The following is a 19,762-nucleotide window of genomic DNA, read 5'->3' as shown; positions in this document are numbered from 1 at the left end:
CTTCTAACAAAATCCATTTAGTATCAGATTTCCTCAAATTGCTAAGCAACCAGAGATATCTCTGACTGGAAATTGTGCTATTTGAAAAGGGAGGGAAGACTATTTGTCGTGGACTTGGATTTATGGAACATGCCAACTGCTTGTTTCTAAGGAAACGCAATTGAATTTTACAGTGTCTTCCCAGTTATGTGATACTGAAGCAATATTGGCTGCACTTACCAGAGACTTTAATCAGAAAATCATTAATTCTAGTTAAATCTTAGGCATTTGTGAGTCTCTGACACACCGGGACCCACACGTGGTCGCTCAAACCATCTGAACATCTTCAAGGAGAAATTAGCGCATGGGGTACTTCTAAATAAAGTCATTGATTAAAAAGAAAAAAAAGGGTGACTAGACCATAAATTACTCTATCCTTGAATCTATTAGTTATCATAGCATTTGAGTGCTTAATGGGCCATTTAATCTATTCTCCACTGGACAGGTGCCAAAAGAGACATTACACTAACGATGTTTGCTGCCCTGTCTTGCTGCCTTGAGGACTTTTACCAGTTAGAAGTCGTCTTTGCTTGAGGAAACCCCGAGGGCCCAGCGGGATTCCTGGGGTGCCCCGTGCAGGGCGAGTCGAACTTTGATGATCCTCGTGTGTCCCCTTCCAACTCAGGATATTCTGTGACCCTGTGGCTCTGTCACTTTTTGGCTCTGTCACTTTTTGGCTCTGTTTTTGACTCTCTTTTCAGTCACTCCAGTTCTGTTCCCTCAGAGGGAGCGCTGAGGCGGCGGCGGGGCCGCGGGCACGCGCTTCTCCCTCACGAGCCCGCGCGCTTCTCCCTCACGAGCCCGCGCGCTTCTCCCTCACGAGCCCGCGCGCTTCTCCCTCACGAGCCCGCGCGCTTCTCCCTCACGAGCCCGGGCGCTTCTCCCTCACGAGCCCGCGCGCGCCGCACGGGCGGGAACGCGGGGGCGCCGCACTGCGCATGCCCCAAACTGACGGGCCACGCGAGGGTCCCGGCGGAACCGCCGCGAGCAACGGCCACAGTGAGGGGCGGGCTGAGGCGTGCCGGTGAGCGTCGGGACCTCGTTTTGGCCTCGTTCGGTGGCTGCGGCGACCGCCAGAAATGCGGCCGCCGGGAGGGGCGGGGCGAAGCGCTAACGGGCGCGGCAGCTCCGCACCGCCTACCGGATGTAGCGGGCGATGCAATAACGGGAGCGGTGATGCAAAAGAGGGGCACGGCCTATTCCAAGCCCGCCCCTTACGGACCGTGGCCGTGCGGTGAGAGGCGCGGCCTCCAGCGGTGCCCGCCCGTGAGGCGGAGACGGGAGGGGCGGGGCGGGGACAGAGATAATGAGGGGCGCGGTCTCTCTAAGTCCCGCCCCCTCGGGCCGTGGCTGTCGCCCGATTCGCTGTCGCCGTGAGGGGCGGGGCGGGGCTGGCGCTCGGCCGCGCCCCCGTGTGTGTGGCGGCCGCCCGAGCGCGGCGGCGGCAGGCGGAAGATGGCGGCGGCCGCGGCGGCGGCGCTGCGGGCCTGGTTCTGGAACGAGCGGTTCTGGCTCCCGCACAACGTGACGTGGGCGGACCTGGCCGGCGAGGCGGGCCCGCCGGGCAGCGGGCTGCAGTACCCGCGGGCCTCTCACGTCCTCTCCGCCTTCCCGCTGGCGCTCGGCATCTTCGCCGTGCGGCTGCTCTTCGAGAGGTGAGCGCGGGGCCGCCCCCGGGGCGGCGGGACCGGGAGGTGCCGGGGTCTGTGAGCACCGGGCTGGGCTGGGGGACGGCCCGGCGGGGACTCCCCCCGCCCTTCGGGGCCTCGCCAGGCCCTTCGTGCGTGGAAAGGGGACATTGTGTAATCCCGGGAATCTGTCGCGACATGAAGAAGCCCGTGGGGCTCCACTGCCCTGGGTCTGGATAACGAGAAGTCCCTCCAGTCCGGCGCTGCTGAGGGAGTGACAAGAAAAATCTCGTCTTTTACATAGGAATTCACTTTTATTCCTGCTCCTGCCCAGGAGAACCTCGCTGGGGTGACGGACCGAGCTGGCGGCTGCTGCTCCGCACTTGGCTTCCGTGTGTGCTTTATTGTACTTTATCTGAGTTCCTGGATGAGGAAATAGGGCTCGTTCACATGGCCCGTTGTATTATTAAATACGTGGTGGCTCTCCCTCGTCTCAGGCACGATGGATGTGAGTGCAGATCGTCATCTGTGCCCATAAACAGGTGTAATACGGGATTCCTCATTTACCTGGGCATCCATAAACATGTGAAGTCAGCCCTGGAGCAGAGGTAGATCTGTGCTGTGGATCTGCCACAGCCACACGCAGTGTGTGGGTGGCAGAGATATTAATTAGTAAAGCGGCTTACTTAGGAAACCCTTAGGTGAAACGGACCAAGACACCCTGTATTGCTGTTCAGGTAGTTCATTAAACATTGATTTAATCTTAAATTTCTGCCTTGAAAGGGCAGAAGTTGGCAAGGTTGGATGGACTTTTGGAGCAACCTGAATTGGTGGAAAGTGTCTCTGCCTCTGGCAGGGGGTGGGACTGGATGAGCTTTAAGGTCCTTTCCAACCCAAATCATTCCATGATTCCATAAGTATTTCTAAGCATGAAAAGGACTGCAGGGGTAAAGTGAGTGGGAATTGAGTTAAGTTTTTTTTCTGTGGGTTTTTTTTAAGAAGTGTGAATTTTCCTGAGCTTTCAGAAATTAAGAAGTGATTGGGACAAAGTAAAAAGATGACAAGTATGGAGGAAAATGAAGCAGGTCAGCAGAGAAGTGAGAAATTTGAGAGGCTCTATTTTCTCCACGCTGTCTTTCTGCCCTGAGGAAAAACAGGCTTCAGAAAACCAGTGCAGAGAACCCAGGAACATTTGTGGCACTGCCAAAATCCCATGTCAGCTTGGTGTGCTGCTGGTCCTGGGCAAACCCTGGTACTTACCAGGACATAAGGGAAGGAGGTTGTGAGACACAATGAGACCCATGAAAAGGATACTGTAGGAAGGTCCCTAGTCCAGCTGTCAGTCTGGGGAAGAGGTGCACAATATTCTCTTTACCTGGAGTTGTTTGGGAAGATGCAGTGTATCCTACTACACCTGATGGCACAGTGCACCAGGCAGAAATTACTTTGTCCTGATAATATCTCCCTGGTTTATGAAATTTCTTTTTTGGTGTTAATTTTGGGTGGAGTCAAATGACAACTCCTCGGCCTGCAGAGCAAACCTCAGAGGCTGAGGTCTGGTTCTTAAGGGGGGTTGTTCCTGACCTCAGCTGTGTCTTGGTGGCGTCCCAAAGTGAAAGGAGATTGTGACAGCATATCTCAGGCAGTTTCTAGTGTGTTTATTTTAAAAGTACATATCTTTGAATAAACTCCTTTCTGTTTCCTCCAGCCACTTTGAACATGTCATAAAAGTTCAACTTTGTCTCAATAAACTCCTGTGGTGCATTTACCCCAATTCAGGCTTTGATTGTGTCAAATGTCTTTCTTGACACACATTTCACAGTTGGACTTGGTGACTCAGAATGTGAATTACAGATTCATGCAGCTCTTTTGGTTGAGCTGCTGCTTTTCTCTCTCCCTTTTGTAGCTCCTCGGTGTGAAGAAATGCTTTGTGCTACAGCACTTGTAACACTGACACATTTTTGTTAGTTAGAATTCCCCTAAAAACTACCTTTTACATCACAACACTGACGAAATAATCATTAGTTTATGACTGCAGGGGTGAGGCAGGACTCGCAAAGGAAGGTAAAGATAGTGGGAGAGTGAGGATTTTTGTCCAGTCAGCAAAAATAAATACTTTTGCCCATAAATTTGGGGTTATATTTTTTATCCTTGATTATCTCTTCCAATATTTCTCCTTGCACATCTTGTCCCACTGCAGGCACAAAAAAAAGATCTCAGATATCTGCATAAACCTGGATATGATGTGTTTCTAGCTGCACTGGAGTGCTCTTTGGAACCAGATTTGGGTGTTTCTGGACACATCTGAGGAAGGATCTGCAGCTTGTGCTTCAGCTGGGGAGGGGGAGAAAAAGGTGATAGGAGGTGGTTAAATCCTAACACAGTGAAATTGGGAGATGATGGAAATACAAACTCAAAGAGTGCACATTCAATAAATCTCACTTTGGAGATTGTTCTTCCTTTAAGAGCTGTAGTGGGGAGTCACCAGCCAAACTGGAACGTTCATAAAGAAAGATTCTGCCTTTTTGTGAATCACAATATGCCTGAGAACTATTTGTTACAACATAAGAGTCTGTGGAGTTGAAAAATGGTGTTGGTTTTGAAATCAGTGTGTGTTAACATGTAGTGTTGAAGAGGTGGCCAGGTAGCTCAGGTGTGAGCTGATCCCTGTTGATAAAGATTTAATAGAAGTGTTCATGTGATGAGGCTTTCTTGCTGGAAGGTGTGGCAATAAGTTGACCTTGGGTATAGTTTGTTGCCGTTGAGATTTCTATAAAATCATAAAATCATTTAGATTAAAAGGGACCTTTCAAGGTCACCTCATGCAATCCTCTCCTCAAAGCAAGGCCAGTGTTCAGGCACCCATGATCTTCTGCTGTTCAGTTTGATATCCTCCAGAGTGGAACTTCTACTGTCCCAGCAGTACTTTTTCCTATTTTGGGGGTTGTGCAGAACTTTGTCACTATGGGATTCAGTGCAAAACACATCTGGAAAACTGCTCTGGGACCAAAAATTTCAAGTGCCACAGCAGTTTGGAGCATGAGTTTACCTTGCTGAGTTTACCTAAGTAACAGGTCAGCTTGGGATTTTCCTGGCTGAGCACGGGATTGACCACTCACTTCATATTCCACCTGCAAGTTCACATGTAAACTTCTGTGCTGCATTTGTGGTATGTCCTGTAGGAAAGCAGAGTATAAACACATTGAATACTTTTTATTTTTTACATTTTTGTGGGGGTCTTGCCAAATGTTTCATAACATCAGGACACGATTTCTGGCTGGTGGTCTGGATTATGGCGGAAGCCGTGAGCCTTTGGAGCCAAGCTCAAAGGAAATCACTCCTTCCTTTTTTATTTTTTAATTTATTTTTTTTAAAGCTGTGGGTGTTGAAATGTAGTTTAGCATGCCCAGAGACAGCAGCAAAGCTGGGAAGGGTCTGGAGCACAAGGAGAGCTGAGGGAGCTGTTAAAGGAGCTCAGCCTGGAGAAAAGGAGGCTCAGGTGGGACCTTCTACCTCTCCACAACTTCCTGACAGAATAAAGGTCATCAGGAAGAAATTCTCCATGGAAAGGGTGGTCAGGCAGGTTTGGAGTCCCCATCCTGGAGGTGTCCAGGGAGGTCTGGATGTGGCACTCGGTGCTCTGTGCTGGGGACCAGGTGGGGATCAGGCACAGCTTGGACTGGATGGTCTGGAGGGATTTTCCAGCCTTGAGGATCCTGGGCAGAGACACAGGAAGAACTGGGGCAGACAGGGAAGCCTGGGCCTGCAGAGTCTATCATTTATTTAGTGTTTTCTGAGAGCTGGGTGTTCCTTTGGGACCAGTCACAAGCTGATCTGTAATGCCTCAAGGGAAAACCCCACAGCCTGGGACTGTTCTTAAACACATCCACAGATATTTGTTCCTGAAGCACTGAGTATTCCTGAGAATAATTACTGTTGGAGTACTTAGAACTGTGATTCTCCTGAAGTTTAATCTTTCCTTTTAAACACAAGGAGAAATTGTAACAATTGTGGTTGGAAAAAGCAGCATTTTCTGCTTGGTGGCAGTGGGAGGCTCCTAAATATGTGTAATTTCAGTTTAGCTCTCTCTGAAACAATCCCTGTGAAAGCAAAATGGTTTTAATGGTATAAATGTTGTGTCCTTTTCAAAATCAGTTTGAGAAACAGGTTCTTCCTCAAAATAATTGATTAAAAATACTAAATATTGCTCATTTAATCCCCCCTTTTCTCCACCAACAGGAGAGGAATAATTCACATGTCAGGTAATGCAGACATTTCCCTTGGAATATTCCCTGAGTCCATTCTGACTCAAACGTGCAGCAAAACCTGGTAATTTGGAACACGTTTATATTCGTTTCAGTTGCAAATCCAGGCTTGTTTCCAGAGTTTGTGCTATAAAATCCAGGAAGAGTTAAATCAGTTTGGAATACACGTGGGATGGATGAGATCCCAAGATCAGGGATCTTTCAGACCGGAGGCTTGCATCTTCCTCTCTGTCCTGAAGGAAACAAGCCACTTTATTTTTCCCAAAGACAAAAAAATAAGAAAGAAAAAAATTACTTTTGGGAGTTGTGTCACTTGAACTTCCCTTTTTTTTGAGCTATGTGGCACCAATGCCTATTTTGGAAACAAGATACTTCATTTTAGGGCTTCATCTCCAGCATTTCTGTTCACAGCAGACTGCTATCAGTCTATTGTTTTATTACTGAGGAATGAGAATCCCCCTGGGGAGCACATTCAGATCCTTACAAGCCAAGGGCATTAAGATTTAATTTTTCATTCTGGTGTGCACAGTATGTGCTATCTGCAGTTACCATATGGACCAATAAAAGAAATCTCTTCACCTGGGAAGCGTTGGAATGGAGATTTCAAAAGCTTTTTCATCAGGTTTTGCAGTTGGTGACGAATCCAGGTCCTTGTGATTCAGGCAGGGGAGGGAAATATAAAAATCTTGTTTTAATCCTGTTCTTTCTGGGGAATTCTTGCAGGTTTATTGCCAAGCCATGTGCCATAAACCTTGGCATTCAGGACAGTGGACCTCACAGAGCCCAGCCCAATGCAATTTTAGAGAAAGTGTTTACATCCATCACTAAGGTGAGTCATGCTTCAAATTCCTCCTCCCTTGCAAAGGGAATGGAGGCCTGGAAGTGTCGCAGGGGGTGCTTTTTGCTTCCACTTTTCTGGACTGAGATGCACAATTCACACTCTGCATCCACAAGTGGGCTTGTTCTGGTTTAACTTTGCCACTGGCACGTCTTTCTGGTAGCAAAATAAATTCCCTGTATGGCTGAGCTGTGGTTTTGTGCACAGAAGAATCTTTGGAATACAAATGTTCCCCTGATAGGCAGGCCTGAGCTGCTTCCTTTAGCTCCCTGCCTTTGGTTTAAATTGTACAGTGGGGATTCTTGGTTTAACAAGAGGTTTCCCAGCATCTTCCACTTTTATTGGGAAAGTGTTCCTCTTTTTCTTGAGCTCAGTTCCTTTTCTGGTTTTAATGGTTTTATTGTGAATGTCGTCCTCTCATTTTTGCTTTTGCTGTGAACCTGGACAGCAGCTGTCAGTGGAAGTGGATTATTCAGAGAGGTGTTCAGTCAGTGAAGGATGTCCTGATGAAGGGCAGGACGTTTAATGGTGGCAGGAAGTGTTTCTTTGGGTTGTTTCCTTCTTTCTCTTAAACTCACAGGCCTACACCACTTCAGAATTACAGGATTCCACTGTATTTTATCCAATATTGAATAGATTTTCATTAAAGATAATGAGTAAGAAGGTTTTCTGTTGAGATTTGGTGATGCTGAACCTCGTCTACAGGAGCAGATAAAGGGAAATTCTATAAAAACCTCAAAAAACTTGCCTTGTGGGAACATTAAAGTTTTGAGTTATTTGGAATGATGTGTGAACTGAAAAATCCCCAGAACCTGATGCCCTTTGTTGGGAGAACTTCAATGCAGGGAATGTCCTTGAAATAAGGTTTAGAAAACCCGGGAGGTCACAGACTGTGCAGAATTTGTCTGGTTTGTGAAACCTTTAACTGTCCCAGTGTGCTGTGGCTGTTGTTGGATTTGGAGAGTCAGGCTGGGGGCGGCCCTGGTGCAGGGGAAGGATTTCACTGCTGCTCTGAGCTGGGAGATCTGAATTCCCCTTGGAGGCAGGTGCTTTCCCAGTGCCACAACCATTAAATCCCAGGAAGGTGCTGAGGGGTGTGGTGTGGTGGAGTGACAGGACAGTCATGGTCTCAGTGCTGAAAATCAAATTAATCTGATTTTGATTTTCAGCAGGGCAGACTGATGATTTTGTATTAAATCAGAATTCTGCATAGCTTTTGTGGTTTGTATGGAAATCAAATAGTAAAATGTGTTTATCATCTTTCAGTGGTAGAGCTCCCTGGCAGAGCTGGTCTGAATTATCTCACTCCTGGGCCATTGTAGAGGGAGTTACCAGGTTTGGTTCACTTTGATAAATCCATTTGTGTTCATTCAGACACAGCAGAGTTCCCAGGTGGAAAACAGGGATATATTATATCTGTATTTGTCATGGAAGTATTTCAGCCTTCAAATATATTTTCATTTATACACTTTGATAACGGAAGTAACACAATTTCTACAGTGCCCTTATGGAATATACAAATATCTACTGTGTTAAACCAGCTCTTTAAAGTTTCTCTGTCCTTGCTGTAACAAACCTTAAACATCTTTAGCTTTGCTCCTCCTGAGTTCTGGGCTGTTTGAATTGATGTGCAGCTTTAACAGGTAGGACAGGACACTTTAACAGCTCCTCCCCCCAAATTAACAGACAGAACAGTCACATTCTTTGTCTTAATGTGCTGTCAACTGATGAAATAGGTGAGGAAACGCTCAACAAAAGCCATTCTGAGTAATTAAATAATTAGTGGCTTATGAAGGTTAAACCAAGTGACCATTTGTGTTCTCGCTTCCAGACTCAGTGGTCCCTTCCTGGTGTGTTTTTTGTTATCTGTGCATTATTTCTGTCATAATGCAGGATTGAAAGTACCTTGAGTAGTGGGAGAAATGACATTTGTTTCATTTTCCTTCAGTCTCCAGATGGAAAAAGGTTAGAAGGCTTGTCCAAGCAGCTGGACTGGGACGTCCGAAAGATCCAGCGCTGGTTTCGGCATCGGAGGAACCAGGACAAACCCACCACCCTCACTAAATTTTGTGAGAGCATGTATGTTTGTGCAGAGGGGCTTCATCTCCGAGCTCTAGCTGTGTTCTCCTCTAGCTGGGCCTGGGGGCAGCTGCTCTGCCAGCCCAGGGCCAAAATTCCTGTACGAGCAAACGAGGGCAGTTAAAGGAGGTTTTAAAATTCTGAAATATTTTGTGGGCATGCCTGAGAGACCAGAACGGGGTACAGGAGTCAGTGCTGAGCACCTTTACACACTGGGCTGGGTCCTTCATGGCACTTGAGAGTGTGTCTGTCCCTGTCTGTGTGTCCATGTCTGTGTGTCCATGTCTGTGTGTTCATATCTGTGTGTCCGTGTCCATGTCTGTGTGTCCGTGTCCATGTCTGTGTGTCTGTCTGTGTATCCATGTGTCCATGTCTGTGTGTCCATATGTCCATGTGTCTGTGTGTCCGTGCACGTGTCCATATGTCCATATGTCCGTGTGTCCATGTGTCCATGTCTGTGTGTCCATATGTCCATGTGTCCGTGTGTCCATGTCTGTGTGTCCATATGTCCATATGTCCGTGTGTCCATGCACACGCCCACGCCGGGTGTAAATCCCCCGGACGCTCCTGCACGGCCGTGTTCCCATTCCCGCAGCAATGACCTCCTGCCTTTCCCGGTTACCGACACTCCTTGGCTTCCTTTCCTTCTCTCCTCAGTCCTGTCTCTGCTCCCGTTCCCCCCAGCTCCTGCAGTTTTCTCTGTAGTGCAGTAGAACCTCAGTATTTTTTCCTGACTTGTTTCTCCTCTGCTGCTTTCTTTCCTTTCCAGTAACTTTCAATTCTTCCCCCAGTTTGGTTTTGTCTGCCTAAGGCTACAAGGTAAGAGGGAAAAATGAGGATACCTCTGGGTGACAACAACTTTGCTTGTTGTTATCTTATTGTCTCTTAAAGCATATGAATGATGCATGTTCACCCTGAATTTCAAACTTGGCTGTTGATGCAAACTCATGTTTGGTGGGAAAACTCTTCAATAGGTTTATGTTACCTGAAATGTTTAAAAATCAAAGTGGGTGAAGGCTTTTCAGGTGTCAGATTTGGGGGTTTTCCTAATTATTTTAATTGTTTTTACAAATGCTAACCAGAAGCTGATTCTGTGTCCTGAGTTTATTTTTTGTTTCTTTTTCCAGGTGGAGGTTTACATTTTATTTAAGTATATTTTTTTATGGAATCAGGTTTCTCTGGACGGTGAGTTGCTCTGTCACCCACGTTGTTTTTCTGTGTGGTTGCAGTTGAATGATCCTTGATTTGGGATCCTGGGGGTGCTCTTAAAGATTTTCTTTACACTATAGGGAAGTTTCTGTACAGATCTGTCATTTTGGAAATAATAGAAAATTATTTGAGGTGTTCCCCAGAATGTTGGAGAAAACAAGGTGGGTTTTGGGTTTCTTTTGCTATGGAGAGCTGCTCCTTTTTTTCTCCTCTCCCTCTTGAAGGGATACAAGTTCATCTCCTTGGCTCTTTATTATTATTAGAGCTATATAATTATTCTAGAAATTTCCATTGGAGCAGAACTCACATTGACAGCACAAGTTAGACTTTAAATCACTGGTGTTTTTTACAGTAAATGTAGTTTGAATGGCAGAATGAAGGTGAAATTTCAGTGAAGCAGTGCTATAGTGTCAGGTGACTTTAGGTGCTGGGGAGGAAAACACCCAGTACAGACTGGGGTTTTATATAACTTCTTATTTATATATTTATATATAATATAAACCTGCCTGTTCCCTTTAGGCACCCTGGTTTTGGGACACACGACAGTGCTGGTACAACTACCCTTTCCAGGTATGAGAGAAACACCTAAATTCCAACTCTTTGGACATTTTCAGCTTTTATTTTTGTTATTGATAAAGGCACATGTGCATTTACATCCTGATTAGATTTGGCAACAGCAGGGTTTCCTCAGATACCTCTGACTCAGTCACTTTATATTTACTTGCTGCTGAGATTATTAAAAGTGGGAGAAAAAGGCATAAAATCATAGTGGTAATTTATTTATTTACTGTATAGAGGCCAACAGTCTATTCCAGACTTTCCTACTCCAAGAGGCTTCAGCAGGAGTTGTAAATATTGACAAGGGAATTTATTCCTTTGGAAGAAAGCTCAAACACACAATTATATTTGTGTGAGTAAGCCTGGAGTAAGGTGCCTGTTGCTTAAGCTTGTTTTTATTAAACCTGAATGATTTAACTTATGCCTCAGCAGTTCTGGAGGAACAAAGTGGGATGGGAAAGGAGGAAGGAAAAAAGTGATTTCAGTGTAAATTTTGAATTATTTTGTCTTGTAACTGTGCTATCTCTTGTCTTCCAGCCTCTAACATCCAGGCTTTATTATTACTATATCTTGGAGCTGGCCTTCTACTGGTCCCTCATGTTTTCTCAGTTTACAGACATTAAACGGAAGGTGAGATGAACCAGAATTGCATTAACCACTCAACAGCTGTAATAAAAATAATACTAAATAGGTAGGATTAACAAAAAATGGGAGTGTGCCTAGCCAGGAAAGCCAAAATGTGGTGAGAATTAATGTTTTCTTCCTCATTTACACCTTTGTGAGCCTCCCTTCTCCTGTAAGCACTGAGAAAAAAGGAGGAGCGAGGCCTGGTGTATCCTTGAGTTCCTTTCACCTTCCAGGGGACAGAACAGCATCACTCAATACCTCCCAATCAAGAGTTAACAAATCATTGCCTAGTTAAAAATAGATTTAACTGGAAGGCTTGCAGGAAAATGAGCTGCTCAAAGCAGTACCTTGCTGAAGCTGCTGAGGAAATAGCAAATGCTGAGGCAATAATAAATGGGGTTTTGAAAGGAATTTCTCATCTGTGTGAGGAGCAGATGATGAGTGGTTGCAGTTGCTCAAATCTAATTCTGTCATGCTGTGTTCCAGGATTTGGTTATTGTTGCTGTTGGAGAACAGTCCCCAGTAAATCCTGGCTTATTGCTTCCTTTGCATGAGCTGCAAAGCAGAAAATTATCCCAATTTTTGCATTGGCTGTTAAAAATACAAGTTTACCGAGGCTTTTTTTTCTGTGCTGAAATATTAGCAGGTGGGGCACCGTGGAACACAGTGGAGCTGCAGACAGGAAGTGATGGACAACCTCTGGGACTCTGTTATGGTTAATTTTGACTTTAATGAGTGGTTGACATTCCCCACTGCAGCAGGGTGAGGTGCAGGAAGCCTAAAGTGCAAACCAGCCCTGAATATTGTGCATTGTAAACATTTTTTGTTCTTCCTGCTGAGTTCCCTGGTGTTCTGTGCCTGCTCTGCCCTGGCAGGGTTTGGGCACTGACAGCAGGAACAGCACTTAAATAAATGTGTGCCAGGAGCCAAGGGGACGAGCAGTGTGTCTGAAAAACCAGAAGGAGCCAAAAATAAGGGTCATCTTGTCCTCTGAGTCATATCTGTGGGGTCTGCAGGTACAGCTGTGTGTGTGCCAGAGATTGTGCTGATCCCTGAGCAGGCAGAGCTCTGACTTCAGCAGCACCAAAGCTGAGAGACCTTTCTGGAAGCTTCTGTGGAGATGGTGGGAGTGTGATGAGCTGCAATTGGTGTGGAGTCAGAAGGAACCGAAGGAATCCTGTCACCTCAGTGATTCAGTTGCGTGGCTCTGTTCCAAACGTTTGCATTTCTGTGACAGCCAAAGAGTTTTCATTTCTGGTTTTCCTGTTTGCAGGACTTCCTGATCATGTTCGTCCATCACTTGGCCACGATCGGACTCATCACGTTCTCGTACATGAATAACATGGTGCGGGTTGGAACTCTGGTGCTGTGCCTCCACGATGCTTCAGATTTCCTCTTGGAGGTGAATTTCCTTTCAAATCTTCACATCCTTAATGCTGGTGTGATCTCAGGGGAACAAGCTGACATTCTCGTTCTTGGAAAAGTGCTTTAAATATGAAATTCGTGCTGCTGATCCTGCCCTGTCAGCTTTTTCTCCAAACTGCTTGAGTGCTGAAAGGCACAAAACTATGGAATGGTTTGGGTTGGAAGGAACCTTAAAGATCATCCAGCTCCACTATTCCAGGTCGCTCCAAGTCCCATCCAGCTTGGCCTTGGACACTTGCAGGGATGTGGGAGCCACAGCTTCTCTGGGTAACCTGTGCCAGGGCCTCATCACCCTCTCAGAGAGGGTGATTGTATCCTCTGGCAGTTTGAAGCCATTCCCCTTGTCCTGTCACTCCCAGCCCTTGGAGTCTCTCCCATTGTTCTTGTGGGACCATATAAATAACACTATAAAAATAGTAATACAGTATAATAATCCCTCTTTGTTCCAAACTGTACAAATGAGACTGAGAGTTTTGTGCAGCTCTCCAGCCGGGTAATTACAGGAGTGCACAAAGGGAATAATTATTTGCATGTTAATTGTCTCTTGTAGGCTGCAAAACTGGCCAATTATGCCAAGTACCAACGTCTGTGTGACGCTTTCTTCATGCTCTTTGGGGTTGTGTTCATCGTGACCCGGCTGGGCATTTACCCTTTCTGGTAAGCACCTGGAGCTGGGAGGTCTTGGTTGTTCTCCCAATCCTTTCAGCAGAGCCTTTGTTTTAGACTTTTCCCAAGCATTCCAGCTGTCCCTCGAGGCAGCCTGAAGTGGCACACGGCCCAAGTGCTGTTTGGGGCAGGAGGTTTGAGTAGGCACATGAAGAAATCTCTCCCCAGTCAGCTGAGGGACTGGGAGAAGAGTCCAGAATCCCATTCACAGCTGCCCCTCCCCTGCTGCAGTGATGACAGAGTCAGCCAGAATCTGCTCTGAGAGGCTTGAAGGATTCTCTGCTTCTCTGAAGAAGTTCTAGAAATAATTACAAGTGAGGCTCAGTCTCTTGAGGTAATTTTTGTTTGTATCTGGCTTAGTCATCACTGCAGTTTTTGATTCTTATGACACTTCTGCCCTGTCCTTGTGTCATGACTATTCAGAGCCTGAAATAGGTCTGAGGTTTCTTGGGAGGTAAAACCTTGGCTAAATGGCTTAGAGAGAATCATCCCATAATGAGATTCCCTCTCACCTCAGTAGGTCAGACCTGGAGCAGTGCTTTGGTTAATGAGCTGTTGCCTGTTTATTGTGTGTGGTGACAATTTGGTTACACCATTTTACTGCATGCATTTATTTCCTAGGCCATGGACACCTGGCATTCTTTTGGGTGCCTGGCAGGCAGCAACAATCCTTTCACTTTAATATTGGGATTGCAGTTAAAGCTCTTGCTTATTTTCCAGTAAATGCACCAAAGGACTCTGGATGAAGAAGAGCTTTAATTCCTATTTCTTGGTGGGTTCCTTCCAGGGACAGACAAGAATTGTTTTTGCAGCTGCTGTCTGTCACGGGGGGATGCTCTTACCTCACACCAGTGCTCAGCATCCTGTAAATCTTTAATGTGTTTTCCACTGGCTGTAATGTCACTCCTCAGCTTTGCAGAGGAATCTGGCGAGCTGCAGCAGCACTGCAGACCCTGTGCTGTTTCACTGCACGTGTATTCCCTTCCCTAATTAGTAATGTAAAACCTCAGCAGATCTCTGGAATTGCATTTAATTCTTTCATAAACCTGCTATGAGTTAAATGCTTCTGGGGCTGCCTTTTGGGGGACTTTGGTTCTTGTTTGAAAGGCTTGTTTTGCTTTTCTTGTGAAATGTTAAAAGCTGGGTGAAATTAATGTGGTCGTTAAAGGTCTTTCCATACCTCTCTGCATCATAAAATCTAAAGTGTTTATTAAATTGCTGAAGGACTGGCAATAACTCCCAGCAACAAGAACAGCAAAACAGTAATGAAAGAAACACAAAGCTTGGGCCATAAAGCAGTTTTGAGTCTTCCAGCCAGGCTGGAAGGAATCTGTAAAACTCTGAGGGGAAGAGAAGAGCACCCAGGGAGGGAGGGAGGCCTTCTGGGGACAGAATTCCTTCCTGATCCCTGAATCCTTGAGATTGGAAAAGGCCTCCAAGACCACCGAGTCCAGCCTGTGACAGATCCCCACCAGAGCAGCGAGAGCCATGTCCAGTTGTTCCTTGGGCACCTCCAGAGATGGGGACTCCAAACCTCCCTGGGCAGCACCTTCCAATGCCTGACAACCCTTTCCATAAAAAAATTCCTCCTGGTGTCCAACCTGAACCTTTCCTGCCACATTCCCTCTTGTCCTGTTGTTGCCTGACACCCCCTCAGCTGCCTCCTCCTGTCAAGGAGTTGTGCAGAGCCAGAAAATTCCCCCTGAGCCTCTTTTCCTCCAGCTGTTCCCAGCTCTGGACACACTCCAGCCCCTCAATATCTCCCTGGCAGTGAGGGTGCAGAGCTGCACACAACCTCACAGTGCCCAGCACAGGGGGACAATCCCTGCCCTGCTCCCGTGCCCACACTATTTTTGATAGGATTTTTGATCTTTAAATCTGGGTAGAAGCTGCCCAAGCAGGAAGGTGTTAATGGTTGTTTTGGTGACCAGAGCAGCCTGACATCACTTCCTGTGAAGTTGTTATAAATAAATGCTTGTGCTTTGGAGAAGAAAATTGGCAGCAGATCCCTGTGTGTAACCAAATTGCAGCATATTCACATGTTGTGTTTTGTTGCTCAGTTCAAATGCTCCTAATGAGCTTTACTCAGTCTCCTGACTCTGGCAGGAGCAGAGCAGCAGATGCTCAGTGAGACACAAACTGTTGTGCATCTGGCCTGGCACCTCCAGTCAGAGCTGGGCACAGCTGATCTGAAATGCGTTTCTGCATCTCTTGAAGGATTTTGAACACAACCCTGTTTGAAAGCTGGGAGTTGATCGGTCCCTACCCTTCCTGGTGGCTGTTCAACGGGCTCCTGGTGACCTTGCAGGTCTTGCACGTCATCTGGTCTTACCTCATCATCCGCACGGCCTCCAAGGCCCTGGTGCGGGGCAAGGTAAGGCTGAGGGAGGCTTCTGGGTCCTCTTTCCTACAAGCCCCATTAAGGAGTCGTGAGAAATTGGGCTTTTCAGTGAGGGCTGGTGATGGTTCTTAAGGGACTTGTGTCAGGAGTTCACAAAAATGGCATTTTTTTTACCTTGGTTGCTCAGCACTTGTGAGTTCCTGGGTGTGTTCAAAGGCAGGGAGTCTCTCCTGGGTATGCAGGGAAATAACTCCATTTCCAGTACATTCAAATATCCTAAAATGGCGATTGTGACACTCTTGTTGTGCACTCTGGAGTTTAAGGTGGTAGCAGGCTCTCTTTTGGACAACAGGATGAACAGAAATTGGACATTTCCCAACAGGATGTTTCCCAACTTGAGCTGCTCCTTGGGAATTGTGCATCTTCACTGGCTTCTGTCTGCCAGTGCAGGCACTGAGCTCCAGCACTCAGGGAAAGGGATGCAGAGGGGTTTGTTTGCTGTCAAAAATCACAGAATGGCCTGGGTTGGAAGGGACCTTAAAGATCATCCAGTTCAAGGACAGGGCTTGGAGCAACCTGGGATAGTGGAAGGTGTCCCTGCCCATGGCAGGGGGTGGAGATTTAAGGTCCTTCCAACCCAAACCCTTCCATGATTCTATGAAACCAGCAAAAGAGCTGATTTAGTAGCAAAAATGCTTTTTCCTATTACATATTGATGTTCTGATCTGAGTTTCTCTGATGGCTCTGCATTATTTTGTGTTTGACTTTAGCTGCCCCTACACATGAAACATGAAAATGATAAATATTCTGGTTGACTCTGGGGGCAAGCAGGATTCAGGGTACGAGCTCTTCATCTGTTCCCCACAGCTGCTACTACAAATGCCTGATTTTCATTCTCTGCAGCTGTTTCTGTATCCTGAGTTCTACACCTTTTCCCTTTCCTTGGTTCTCTCCTGTCCAGGTGACCTAGCCAGAGAAAGGACTCTAAGCTCTGTCTTCTTCATTCTTTTCTCCTTTTCTCTGTGCCAGATTGGAGCTGGACAGTTTCACCCTGTGCATGTAAGTGTGACCTGTGGTTCTGTTTGTTCACTGAAACACGTCTGTGTCAAGGCCAAGACAAGCAGAGCCCTGGTCTTGGGGCTTTGGTGCCTTCTCCTTCTCTCCCTGGTCCTGACAGGTGCTAAAATACTGTTTTTTCCAAAGGTCAGAGCAGTGTCCTGGGGTCTGTTCTTATCTGCTGTCACCTGCCTGCACATCCTTCACTTTCTGCTTTTACACACCCACACACTCCAATTTCTGTCTTTGCTCCTCATCAGCTTTGCACAGAGGGGGAGAGAGGGCAGGAGGAATTTACTCCTTTTTGTGAAAAGGGGTGAAACAGTCACTTCTCCCCCAAGCATGGAAAAAAATGTCAAGGGATTTCTGCTTCCTTCCAGTGACCCTTTGAACTTCCAGTACAGCAGGAGATTGGGGAAAGATAGCAGAAGTTCTGGCAACAGGCAGAAGCCAGGACATCCAAAAAGTTCCTGGAGATCATTAACTTCACCTGGCGTCCAGCCAGATCTTCCCTGGAGTTCAACCACTTCCTGCTGCTGGGGAGCCCTAACCCTGCCTCCAGGAGAGCAGAGTAGAATGAAATCCTGGAATCCTTGGAAAGCTGCAAGGCAGAGCTCTGGCACATGGAGTTACTGAGGGCTGTTGGCTGCAGAGGGAGGGGAGTGAGGACAGTGAGAGCTGGGCAGAGCAGGGGCCGCTCTCCAGGCCCAGCTCACGCTGGGGAGGTTTGGCTCTGGCACCTGCCACCACCCAAGGTGTGTGTTTGCAGTTGGGGCTGGGTTTATGGGCTCTTCCCTTCCCCTTCTGGCTCTGCAGGGCTGCCCTGGGAGCAGCTGGCTCCTCCTGGGAAGGTTCAAAATCCCACATGCAAGTCAAATGGAGCTGGATTTGCAGCCAGTCTCTGAACTCTGATCTGCAAGAGCAGATCTGGATCCCTGGGCTGAGGCTCCTCCTGTTCTGAACGGGTGTTTGCTGGATCACACACTGCCTTTGTTCTCCATCCCCTGCCCATGTCCTGCTCCTAAATGGGACCTCCCAGATGAAGCACAGGCTGTGGAAATGGAGGTGCTTTGTTAGAGCAGTGATATGATAAATAAAGCTGGTTAATTTTTAAAACAGCAGAGCTGCTCCCTGTAGGACAAAATGTTCTCTCTCAAACTGACACACACTCCTGGTTTTTGGTTGTCAAACCCACTTGTGATGGTGGCATGAGAAATTTTTGATTCAAAACAAATTGTTTAGAAAAATGGCCTTCCAACTGATCTAGAGAGGAGCTCTTGAATGATGAGAACAATGCCAGATCTGTAATATCATCTGATCTGATGAGAACAAGAGTGAAGCGCTTTCACAGATACACAGAATATTTGCAAAATGGAGCTCACCTTTCCAAACTGTCTTTTTCAGTGTCTGTGTCTTGTTCCCAGTGTGATGACAGGCTCCTTCTTGGGAGCTTGAACTGAGCCAGGCTCAAATGTAGGAGGCAGATGTGAGTGCAGGTGATTCATCACATGGACACAACCTTCTAACTGCTGCTTTCTTCAATTTTTCAACTCCCCTTTCTCCTCTCCCACTGCCCAATTCCACTGGTGATGTTTAGGTATCCAAGGATGACCGCAGTGACGTGGAGAGCAGCTCTGAGGAGGAGGATGTGACTTCCAACAGCACAAAAGGAATTTTCAGCACTTCCAGTAACGGTTCCAACCGCCTGAACGGCCACGTGGCCGGCGGCCAGTGGACAGGAGAGGAGTAAGGCCCTGGGCTGGCCTTGAGCAAACACGAACTTCTCTTTCAATATCTAGTTGTGTTGAGTTCCACATTCCCAAGTGATCTTTAATCAAAAACCCTTCCCCAGAAACCTCCAGCAGACCCGAAACGGGCACAACCCTGACCATGACCAGTCAGAGGCTTTGCACGGCACAAGGGATGAAGCCAACGACCGGGGCAAAAAAAAAAAGCTGCAGATTTCACTTCAAGCCATTTTGTACTTCAGAAGTACAAGAGAACGCCCCTGAGTCCTGTTGATATTTGCAGAGGTGTCTTTCTTTGTGACAAACTGGCTTTTACTGGGATCAACTCGAGGCAGAGCAGGTTTGGACCGCGGGGTTCGGTGCCACTCGGTGACGGTTCGCTCCCGGCAGGTGCAGCAGCTCTTGATGCACTCCAGAAGCCACTTCAGAGCACAGAGAACGCAGGTTCCGTGTCCCAGCTGCCCTGGGTGAGGCAGGGACTCTGCTCCCAGCCGAGCTTTGAACTGTGCTAACCCAGAACCACTGCTCTGCCTCACCCCAGGATGCTGGGGATGTCCAGCAGCTCATCTCTGCTGTCACCAGGGACCAGGCCAGCGTCTGCTGCCTCTTTTGGTGCTGCAAACCCCTCTGAAGTCTTGACCAAAGCCTTCTGCAAGGGGGTTGGGGGAGTGGTTTATTGCCCCTGAGACAACCAGCATAATCCAGGCCTTTTAAATTGTTTTCTTCCTGTTGCAAATTGTGGTTTTGAAGACTTCTCTAGACCTACTGGATTCAGTTGGCTAAGCTGGGATCAGAGGGAGGATCAGAACTGGTGGGCTGGGTTTAACTCTCCAGAAAATGAGATGTTTTGGTCCTGTACTCTGAGACAAGTGATTGTTGCTGCTCTGATGTTAGAGCTGTGGAGGAACCCAGGGCTGGAAGAGCAGCCACACTGTGGGCTTTGCTTCTCTTTTTTTACTCAATGGTACTTGGGGGCAATGGAACGGTCAATCAGGAGCAGAATTTTGGAAACTTCTCGAGTTGTTACCATTTTATACTGTTGTTTACTCTTATCTCCAATTAAAAGTTGCTTCAAAAACTCAGGGTGCTGTGTTTCATCTTGAGGAAATAGAACAGAGGACAGTGTGTGTCCCTGGGCTGCTGCCAGGAGCACAGAAAAAACAGCTTTTTGGAAGAACACCATAAAAGTGATGGACTTGTGGAAAGCAGCCCTGCCCATGGGGGTGGAACCAGGTGACCTTTAAGGTCCCTCCCAGCCCAGTCTGTGATTTGGGGAACACCAC

General features: G+C 47.1%; 1 protein-coding gene across 3 annotated transcripts; it reads left to right on the top strand.

Annotated features, from left to right (window-relative positions):
• Positions 1–962: 962 nt before the first annotated feature.
• CERS5 (ceramide synthase 5) lies at positions 963–19,561 on the top strand. Of its 3 annotated transcripts, XR_001525201.1 has the most exons (11): positions 1,435–1,694; positions 6,656–6,761; positions 8,719–8,849; positions 9,977–10,034; positions 10,578–10,628; positions 11,154–11,246; positions 12,517–12,645; positions 13,219–13,325; positions 15,552–15,708; positions 16,637–16,734; positions 18,329–19,561. XR_001525201.1 is itself a non-coding variant. In XM_015652060.1 (10 exons), the coding sequence occupies exons 1-10, from the start codon at positions 978–980 to the stop codon at positions 18,479–18,481; spliced, it is 1,071 nt and encodes a 356-aa protein (XP_015507546.1). In that variant the 5' UTR covers positions 963–977; the 3' UTR covers positions 18,482–19,561. The 3 variants fall into 3 exon arrangements, 2 of the variants coding, with proteins under 2 accessions (XP_015507546.1, XP_015507545.1); XM_015652060.1 differs by lacking the exons at positions 1,435–1,694; positions 16,637–16,734 and adding an exon at positions 963–1,063; XM_015652059.1 differs by lacking the exon at positions 16,637–16,734.
• Positions 19,562–19,762: the final 201 nt, after the last annotated feature.

This window comes from Parus major, linkage group LGE22 (genome assembly GCF_001522545.3).
Source record: "Parus major isolate Abel linkage group LGE22, Parus_major1.1, whole genome shotgun sequence".
In the NCBI taxonomy this organism is placed as follows: Eukaryota; Metazoa; Chordata; class Aves; order Passeriformes; family Paridae; genus Parus; species Parus major.
The sequence above is the reverse complement of the archived record's forward strand: the minus strand, read 5'-3'. Positions and strand labels throughout refer to the sequence as shown.